Below are 10,986 nucleotides of genomic sequence, written 5' to 3'. Positions count from 1 at the left end.
ATCACCAAAAAATAGATCCTCGCGTTAATAATTAAGCTTGTACCTCGATAATTGTCGGCTTCTTTATTACATGCGAACGCATTGCTTTTCTTTTACTTGAAAGTGCGTTCATGACGGGAAGCGCGCTTAAAATTAATTGGTTCCACTGCTGTCGCATTCGATCACAAATGAATCACTTTATACAAACGAGTACAATTATTCTACCTAGAAAACTTGGCTATAAGACTGTATGTTTCCCTTTAGCATGTGTTGTTCGTTACGCAGAACGTTTATCGAACGATGCGAACATAATCGGAGAAAAGGGGATACATTAAACGCCGCATCAGATTCCCACAATTTGAATACTAAGTATCAAAAGATACTTTTGTCATTTTTAACAAAACATTTCTTTGAAACATCGAAAACATTCCTTCATGATAATATTTAATTCGTATCAAATATCGAGTCTTGCCACGTACCAAGTAACAAAATTTCAAGTTATACTATTAACATATTTTCAAAAATGGCTGAAACTTAACCAAGGTTTTTCAGTAAAAATCTATTTTAAAAAGTCTAAAAAATTTTACTATCTAAATGTGCTCCCTTCCCTTTTACTACGCGGAAGCAACAGGAATTCGCACAATTTTCGAACACATGGAAACAGTATTCTTTTTTCTTCTCGCAATAATGTAGCGATATGTACGAATGTCTCTACGAGCTTCTGATGATTGTTATCCCATAAACACGATTTTGCATGTTTCCTACGTTAAGGTAAGAAGTTCGCTCTTTCAGTGCTCGTCATCCGCGCTCTCTTTAAACATGAATAAAAAATGGACGGGATAAAGCACGGGCGAAAACGCCGATTCATAAGGAAGGAAAGCGTAAACGATGTACATACAATCGTACGTCGTGCGTGTTCGTCGGGACACAAGACAACCCCCCCCCCCTTCCTCGGTACTGGTATTAATTAATTTTTAATATAACCGACTTAACTAATTACCGAGAAAAATAAAAAAAATAAAACATCAAAATATCTCGTATCCAGACAAACACAATTATCGTGTTGTGCGCAAACCTATCTCGCTATGGCACGACGTTAGTGCAATATAAGAGAGCTTCATTTTTTTTCTTTCGTACAAACTGTTCGCGGAAATAAAATGTACATTTTGGCAGTTTAATTTCATCAGCGCAAGACGTAATGTACGCATCGTTACGATCAATTGGTGAACATTTTCCTACGCCGACATGGCGAACGACAAAATTTTCTGTTGGGCAAACAGAATGTCTCGAGAGGAACCGTGCGACATAGCGAGTAAAGAAATTCCTCTTGTCTCTCGTTCTGAGTTGCGTAATCTAAATTGTTTAAATTTGGACATTAAGGACTGTTCTATTATTATCACTGATACCGACTTTTCCTCTCGTGACACATGCTGTACACCACGTGGAAATCAATGTTCCGACATAAACGTATAGTGATTGATCGAACTTCTAATACAAATTAATCTTTTTTGTGATCGTCTTGCGGCACATGTGACAAGTCTTCAACGGAGCGGCGCAATGCTCACACGCGCCATGCCCGCAAAGAAACGCGACATTACGACGACGTTCCATACAGATGCTACACATATTCGCCTCCTCGAGATCTGCGACTCTAGTCTCCAAATAACGTAGCCGTTCTAGATCTTTATCCTTCTCTTTTTCCTTGTCATTGATCTCCTTTTTTCGTTTGCCTTCTGAAGATACGTCTTTCGATTTATCCTCCGAATTGGCTATAGAGACTTCACCTGTCGCCAACTGACCATCTAGAAAAATATGTAAAAATAATATAAAACATATTCGTATGATTTCCACATGATTCCTTATAATTGTAATTTGTTATGCAGAATATTTTGCTGATACAGAAAATACTTAATAATTCCTTAAGATCAATTTCACCAAGATTTCTTGATCAATTTAATCAATTTAAATGAGATAAAAAAATTACGTACCTGGAATTGTTTGCGTATGGCCACAACGTGCACAACCAACCAGCGTAACGCTACTGCTAGGATCAATTCGATTCTCCTGTTTTGTGTTTCCTATGATCCCCGAGCAATCCCGACACTCTGCCGCGTCACCGGAACCGATTATATTCTTCTTCGCAACGTGCAATCCTTCCGACTGCGATATATTATCTATCCGGTATACAGGTGGCTCTACATAACCAGGCGATGGATTGTTCTCTATTCTGCAAGACGAATTACATTTTCCATACGTTTGTTGATAAACTCTAAATCAATTAAGTGATTTCAAAAGCGTATTGCAAGATCAGTTTTCAAAACGTAAAATCAATTTAAAGTTACATTTCAGTCAAAATTTACATTTCGACTTGCGGATCATTTAGAACACTCGTATCTTGTCTTACTCTAATTGCGTGCTGTGACTTTGGTATTTGTAAGAGCGTAAAAGATCAGCAAGCATGGTAGCCTGTGGATTGCTTTCCAAAAGATCAAGTGCCGTCTTGTCCTTGTTGTTTCTGACTTGCTCAAGGAGTTTACAACTTCTGTCCACGCTTACCAAAAAACAAGCTAATGCTAATTCAGTCTTTGCGCCTTGCCTTGCCAGGTTCTGCCAGATCTGTTCGAAAGAAGAAAATATTCGTTGGAAAAGACTGCTGAACTGATAAGTTATCCTTTCTTTTCTCAAATTATAAATGTAGATATACGTAATAATTCTAAAAGTTTCAATTACATTTCATAAAAAACGTAAATAGAAACTACATTGCAAAAATAATGGAGAAACTTTATTTAATTACCTCTGTTTTACAATGTCTCAACTTTTTGCAATGCATCATTCCCTTTTAACTTTCTTCTTAGAGGAGTAAGAGAGAAAGAAAGAGGAGTGACTTCTCCGCCTAGGAGAAGAAGAGAAGGAGAGTGTTGTGCTGTCTTATATTTAAAAACTTAATAATTTTCTTGAAAATGAATCACAATTTGGTATTGTTTTATGAATTAAAACAATCTTAGATCTTTTATTGAAGTTAAAAAAAAATGATGCATTGCGAAAAGTTATGATCGTACATCTATGTCTTCCAAGAGAGAGAGAGGAGGGGGGGAGAGGGGGAGAGAGAGAGAAAGATACAAAAGATAAATTCAAAAGCAAGAACATATAGCGTTTTCGGCCCGGCCGGGTTTGCACCAACCTGGGTTGGATTAATGGCGTTTTGCGCTCTCCTATTGGTAGAGTGTGTGACGTCAACCAATAGGAAAGATTAATCCAACCAAGGTTGGTGCAAACCCGATCGGGCCGAAAACGCTATTAAACATACAGCATACAAAAGTGGTGAATCCCGGCTACTTTCGGGTGTAGGCACAGCAGTCTGTTGATTCGGGCTCTTTGCTATCGCGATATGTAATACAGTGTCGCCGTCCTCATCCGTGCTGCCGATATCCGCATTGTGATGCACCAGCAGCTCAACCAGCGACCAATGTCCCTGCGAAGTTGCTAAATGCAACGGCGTTTGCCGCCGATTGTTGCACAGATCCACTTTGGCGCGGCCACCATTCTGCGAGAGAAGGATGGCCGCAACTTCCTTGTGTCCGTTCAACGCCGCTAGATGCAATGCTGCAAATCCATCTTCCTTTTTCACGTCTACCAAGTGACGCGCCCGCGCAACCAGCCTCTCCGTTGCACTGCAAATTTATAGGTTCACAAAGTGAATTAGATAAATTACTATAACATTAGAGGGCTACAAACCAAAAATTAAAATATAACGTTATTAATGGTAATGAGGATATAAATATATTTAACGCAAGTTTAGCGTATAATTAATCGCAACAATAAAAACAGAACAATAAATGAAAAATATAAAAATATATATATATCATACGTTTCAACCTCGATCGGGTCATTCTCATTGTTTTAATGCAAGAGTTCGTCGAGTCAGAGAAAACAAAGAATTTGATTTTGCATGTTAATATATCCGGATTACACTGTGGTATTCTATAAAAATGAATGTTTATCAGATCTTGAGAAAATCAAATATCGAAAGTTCCATTGTAACAATATGTGTGTAACCACACGTATTGTTTCTATAAATTAGTTGCAAATTATAATAGATATAATATCTTATATAGATACTGCATTATAAAATTAATTACAATTAAAATATACCACAATCACAGAGATATTATATTAAAACATTAAATTTCGTACAATAAATAAAATACCTTCATATTGATGGTCTCATTTACAAATTACAATCCAATTTTTTTGAAACTATTATAAACAATAACGATCGGAATTAAATTTGTTGTTAACACGTCAATGCCTTCAGTCGTTATGACATTCAAAGAAACATATAAGATATTGTTAAACGGACAATTTTTTAAAAACATGGAAGGGAGAAAAATGTATTAGAAGAAGGAGATATGTGAGAGAGAAGGAGAATAGTTAAGAGGGGGACGTGATTATGACGAGGAAAGTGATTCTATTATCTGTAGGTATGATTCTGGTAAAGCTTCCGTATCATTTTGTCTATTAATGCCTTGTTTTTGCATTTTTATATGTATTATTTCAGATATCAATCTTTTATTATAAGAAGCCTATGTCGCCAATAATTGCTGACATGGTAATGCAAGATTTGGAAGAGTCAGCAATTAATAAATTACTCATACAACCATTATTCTATTACAGATATGTTGATGATATTATCTTGGTACTTCCATCTGATAGTATTAATGACACTTTAAATATATTTAATTCTTTGCATAGCAGACTGCAATTTACTATGGAAGTTGGTAGTGAAAATGGTTTAAATTTTCTAAATACACGAGTTATTATTAAGGATTAAAGAATTATATTCGATACTTATCATAAAGCAATATTTTCTGGCAGATTTTTAAATTTTCACTCTAATCACTCACTTTGTCACAAGAAAGGCATTATCATTAGCATGGTGGATAAAATTATTCGTTTGTCTCATCCTCGCTTTCATCAAAAAAATGTAATTGATACTATTCAAATATTTCTTAATAATGGCTATCCTGTATCTCTTATTTTCTCTACTATTAACAAAAAAAAATAGAATAAAATACCACATTCATAATAATAATCTTACACATAAAATCAATTTAAAATAAAAATTTTTTTCAATATCATATGTTAAATCTATATCAGAAAGTTTTTTACCAATTTTAACTAAATTTAATTGCAAATTAGCATATTCTATTCCCAATACACTGAAAAGTTTTATTAAGTGAGAAAAAGACAATCTTGAACATTTGTCCAACCAAGATGTGGTATATAAAATCTCATGTGAGGATTGTGAGGCCAGTTATGTTGGCCAAACCAAACGTAAATTAAGTACAAGATTACATGAACACGTTTCAGACATCACTAAAAGAACGGGTTCACCATCCGTTATATCAGATCATCGCATGAATTCAAACCATAAATTTAAATGGAATGAAGTCGAAATTTTGGATAAAGAGGCTTCTTATAATAAAAGATTGATATCTGAAATAATACATATAAAAATGCAAAGACAAGGCATTAATAGACAAAATGATACGGAAGCTTTACCAGAATCATACCTACAGATAATAGAATCATTTTCCCCGTCACGATCACGTCCCTCTCTTAACTATTCTCCTTCTCTCTCACATATCTCCTTCTTCTAATACATTTTTCTCCCCTCCATGTTTTTAAAATATTGTCCGTTTAACAATATCTTATATGTTTCTTTGAATGTCATAACGACTGAAGGCATTGACGTGTTAACAACAAATTTAATTCCGATCGTTATTGTTTATAATAGTTTCAAAAAAATTGGATTGTAATTTGTAAATGAGACCATCAATATGAAGGTATTTTATTTATTGTACGAAATTTAATGTTTTAATATAATATCTCTGTGATTGTGGTATATTTTAATTGTAATTAATTTTATAATGCAGTATCTATATGAGATATTATATCTATTATAATTTGCAACTAATTTATAGAAACAATACGTGTGGTTACACACATATTGTTACAATGGAACTTTCGATATTTGATTTTCTCAAGATCTGATGAACATTCATTTTTATGGAATACCACAGTGTAATTCGGATATATTAACATGCGAAATCAAATTCTTTGTTTTCTCTGACTCGACGAACTCTTGTATTAAAACAATGAGAATGACCCGATCGAGGTTGAAACGTATGATATTATATATATTTTTTTATATTTTTGATTTATTGTTCTGTTTTTATTGTTGCGATTAATTATATGCTAAACTTGCGTTAAATATATTTATATCCTTATTACCATTAATAACGTTATATTTTAATTTTTGGCTCGTAGCCCTCTAATGTTATAGTAATTTATAATTTATTAAGCCTTATTACTCATATTATTGAATTAGATAATATATAGGCACTTTATTTATATTTAAATTAGATGAATCAGATGAATCTTAAGTACGGCCAAGCTATTACTATGCAGACATGACCGCTATGAGATTATACTTGTTAAGTATCTTATATACATACTGAGCATTGCCCTTGAGTGCGGCATGATGCAAGATATTGAAACCCCGTTTGTTCCTCAACGTGAAGTCAACCCTCTCGCAGGCGCATAACGCGTCGATCACATCTAGCGCATCCTTTCCTATCGCGTCGTGCAACGCTGTATCGCCATACGAGTCTTGAAGGTTGACGTCACAATGATAACGCAGTAGAACTTTCACGCATTGCACATGTTGCTTATTAACTGCCACATGCAAAGCACTACATCTGCCGTTATTAACGGCATTGATAGCTGCACCTCGCGATAATAATAGATCCATTATCTCTGGTTGATTTCTGTTTAATCAAAAGAGAAAACAATATAGTTAATTTTGCGAAAAATGCGGCAACGATTTCCAACATACCCGAATGCCGCATAATGCAAAGGCATATCTCCGTCCTCATCGACCGCACGCAAAGAAGCACCAGCATCCAGAAGGAGAGTGCAGAGCTCACGCTGACCTTGGTGAGCGGCCACTTGCAAGCACGTTTTTCTGCCACCGCCAGGAGCACACGCGTCCACTCTGCCAGGGTATTTCTTGAGGAATTCCCGTACTGCGTCCACTCCAGCTTCACCTCTAGCCGCATCCCTTAATAGCTTTTCCACTTCACTGTCGGTACCGTCGACTACGAGAATAAATTATAACGGATGGTCTTGTTTAACACACAGCATAATTAAAATTAATCTTCCTTTGATATCAATTTAATTTTAAATTTGATACCTTTTTTCATTCTATTATTAACAAAAATTCATGTATATAATAAACATACCCGAACGATCTCTACTCTTGTTTGCATTATCGTGCGTGGCAGCCATAGCATTTGTGCCAGAAGATACCGGGACAACACTTAGCGGATTAAATGTCCATGTATGACCATGTATGTCCAACGCCACACGTAAGTCGCCATCGGAATAGATTTTGATTATCTTCCCAGTCTTCCCTAGAGCCTGCGACAAGTATAAATCTGATATTAAACATCTGTCACTTCCATATATAGCCGTACTAAATTAAAATCAAGCATATAAATTGCCAACTAACATTTTTCATGACGTCTATCCATTCACCATGGCCACGTTGATATTGTTTCACGGCAGCTAGATCGCTTTTCACGCGGACTATATCACCAAGAGAGAATCCATCCTTGGCGGTAACTTTCGTCAGAGCACCTGGGTGGAAAGTCCACCTATTGTGGCAGCCTTCGTACTGCACGCGAATATCTCCCTTGTCCGTAATTCGATGTACCGTACCAATCTAGATTTCAAGTTAGAAAGTTAAGTTACACATGCACATCTCATATTAAATATGTTAAACGTATTGACATGTGTGTATTAATTAAATATTTAACCGTATCTCTCAATAACAACTGCTAATTGGGGGGGGGGAAGATCCAAGAAATTTAAAATTAAGCCAGCGGCACACGATGCATTTTCTCTCACTGAATTGCTTGCGTTTTAGAGCAAATTACTACAATTGTATCACATAGAACGTAAAATTTCTAGTAATTTACTAAAGCAGAAAAAATGCATCGTGTATCGCAAGATTTAAACTGCAATTGACATTAATTAATGTTAACGATTGTAAATGATTATTTTTACGAAATACCTTTCCTATGTATTCGGCCATACGCGGATTCCATCCGCCATGACCGTCTTGCATCTCCTTTAACGTATCGACCTCTATTAACACTTTCACCTTGTCACCGACGTTAAACATTAGAGGATGGGGACTAGACGTGATGTTTGTGACACCGCTCCTTATCGGTGTTGTGCCGTTTCCATTATCCGGTACGGTCAAGACCGGTTGGCCGAGTAACGGAAGATGTTCCTTGTAGTAAGTGCCAGCATTAGCCTCCTCCATGTAACACAGGTCCACGCAACCTTTGAAACCTAATCGATACACGTTAGTGCTACCCGTGGACCACGTGACGGTTGCGACGGACCGACTGCTTTCGTTGTCCCATCCACGTATGTCCATGACTCTGCCGGTTTTCCCTGAAATATTTGAAGGAAATTAGATGGTGATTATGTATATATATAATTCATGATATTATATAATTAATTCAATTAATTCATATAATTCAATTAATTTAAATAAAATGTAAATACCACGTCCACCATCCTGATTTCCCCATTCCCAATCTGGTCCGCGAATGACTTTTGCTCCTATGAAGATTCCTTTCAAAGGTATCTTTGTGCAGCCTTCTCTTGACTCCAGACGAACTCTGCGCTCAACGTAATTGTAATTATATTATTATTATAGGTAGTCAGGATGAGGAATACAAATTTCATTAGACTTGAGAACGCTTACCCTACAGAATTTGCTGTTTGATATCTCTCAAAAGTGTGAGTTAACTCATGTACATCGGCCATGTAACACTGTGTGCAGAGATCGTAGTCAAAACACTCTGTGCACTTCCATCTGATACCAATTATCCCATGTCTTTTGCAACCATCACAGATAATGTTGGAGTGCTTAACGCCAGCCGCCGCATTATCAAACACCAACAAATCATAAGCACCCTGATAGCCGATTCTATAATTACTCCTAGCGCCATGATCCCATTGAACGATGACTGTCTTGTCTGGCGTCCGATCGGTGGGATTTGGACTAGAGGTTGAGTTCCCTGTGGAGGGAGGTCTACCGATTTCCACTATTGTCCCAGCGTGACCCTCTCCACCATCTTGATCGTCCCATTTCCAGTCTTGGCCACGGACAACTCGCAAACCAACTTCCAACATCTCCGAATATATAAAATTTGGCTTTTGTCCCTTTAATAAAAATATTACATCATAATCCTTGAATAACACAGCCTATTTTTTTAATATAATAAATTAATTAATGTATCAATGAAACTTAGGAAGGCATAATCTTTTGTTTTACAAGATATCAAAATTTGTTTTCTTTTAGTAAAATTATATCTTTTTACAATATATACGTTTTACAAATGAAAATAATAGTTTACAAAACTTTTTGTTGCAAATATAGTTAATAATAATCACATTTACTAAAACGTTAATTTTTTAAAAGATACATACAAGATACAGAATTATCTAAAATTATTATTTTAAACTGACAATAATTAATAACATCACACACACACACACACACACACACACACACACACACACACACACACACACACACACACACACACACACACACAGCTCACATTTTATAAAAGACATTAAATTAATATACCAATGAAAGATGAATAGGAAGACATAATTCTTCATTTTACAAGATATTAAAATTTTCTTTTTTCTAATTAGAAAGATTATATCTTTCTATAATACATACATTTTAAAAATAAAAATAACAATAGTTTACAACAAAATTTCTTGTTGCAAAAATAGTCAATAATAATCACATTTATTAAAATATTAATTCTACTTTGAAAAAGATACATATAAGATATATATATATATACAGAACTATCTACAATCATTATTTTAAACAATTATCAATAATAAAATATTTAGCAATTTTACGCACTGTGAAACAATAATACTACGATATAGTTTCATACCCATGTGCTCGAATAATCAGAAACTGTCACGTTCTGTCACAGTTCGTACGTCATGTACTGTTAGGAACATCATTGGTACACATAATTTTGTGCAAATTCTCGCTGCGGGAGCGTAATCACTCTGCAATTTCCCCCAGATTTGCGCGGCGCTCATCCGAAATCTCAGACAATGTCTTAAATCCTATTAATCCTCTGGACCAGGTAAAACAGAGATCGTGTAGAGTGCTCAATTTCCGAAGCTCCGTTTCCGGAGCAGATTTTAAACTATTCTAGAGGAGAGACACGAGAGAGAGAGAGAGAGAGACGCGTTGCCGCCGTACCTGAAGGCAACCCTGAGCTCGGTCCTTACGAATCATACGCGGCGGAGTGGTGGCGGCGACGACGGCAAGAACGACGCAGCTGACGTTCCGCGGTACCGTGCCTGGCGGGCACTAGTTAGACTTCGACGCGAGCTGTAATTGGTAACCGACTGTGGAGAAGAGCGATCGACATTACGCAGCATCGTCGCCGAGGATTATTCGCACTCCATCGCTTATAAGACAATAAGATGCGACCGATGCGACGGCGGCGACGATGACGACAACGGTGACGTGACAACGATATTGAGTTCTCACGTCCGCAATGCTGAGGATGATAACCTCATAACCGTAATTCGTAAACCGGGCTCGCTGATGATGAGGGCGCCTGCTTCGTTCCAGGGCATGCATGGTGGAAGGGATAACACGATGTATATAGAGTCCCTAGAAAATTTTTGTTAACCCTGTTGGGCTTTTTTGTTTTGATTTCATATTTCGTTTTTATTATTCTCCAGGGATGGGCACGTATTAAGCCTTGTGTCCACGTTGCTAGAAATCGGTCCGAGACCTCGGATGAAGAAAGGATTGACCAATCGCAATGGTCATGTAATCAAATTGTTCAAATGTGATTTGTTAATTTTTTCTCTGTC

General features: G+C 36.4%; 1 protein-coding gene across 1 annotated transcript; it reads right to left on the bottom strand.

Annotated features, from left to right (window-relative positions):
• Positions 1–1,367: 1,367 nt before the first annotated feature.
• On the bottom strand, positions 1,368–10,747 carry mib2 (E3 ubiquitin-protein ligase mind bomb 2). The gene is made up of 12 exons (XM_018518079.1): positions 10,604–10,747; positions 8,822–9,282; positions 8,620–8,735; positions 8,117–8,505; positions 7,553–7,765; positions 7,284–7,461; positions 6,878–7,139; positions 6,498–6,809; positions 3,287–3,650; positions 2,384–2,595; positions 1,968–2,206; positions 1,368–1,781 (listed from the first exon to the last, which is right to left on the bottom strand). Exons 1-12 carry the CDS (start codon positions 10,745–10,747, stop codon positions 1,468–1,470), a joined length of 3,204 nt encoding a protein of 1,067 aa, XP_018373581.1. The 3' UTR covers positions 1,368–1,467.
• Positions 10,748–10,986: the final 239 nt, after the last annotated feature.

Source organism: Trachymyrmex cornetzi, unplaced genomic scaffold (genome assembly GCF_001594075.2).
Source record: "Trachymyrmex cornetzi isolate Tcor2-1 unplaced genomic scaffold, Tcor1.1 scaffold733, whole genome shotgun sequence".
Taxonomy (NCBI): Eukaryota; Metazoa; Arthropoda; class Insecta; order Hymenoptera; family Formicidae; genus Trachymyrmex; species Trachymyrmex cornetzi.
This window is presented reverse-complemented; position numbering and strand designations above follow the sequence as displayed.

Coding starts and splice junctions, on each gene's coding strand:
- mib2 (XM_018518079.1), bottom strand. CDS start 10,747: ATGCATGCCCTGGAACGAAGCAGGCGCCCTCATCATCAGCGAGCCCGG. Junction 2,207..2,383: donor AGTCACAGCACGCAATTAGA/GTAAGACAAGAT, acceptor TTCGTCTTGCAG/AATAGAGAACAATCCATCGC. Junction 1,782..1,967: donor CCATACGCAAACAATTCCAG/GTACGTAATTTT, acceptor ATATTTTTCTAG/ATGGTCAGTTGGCGACAGGT.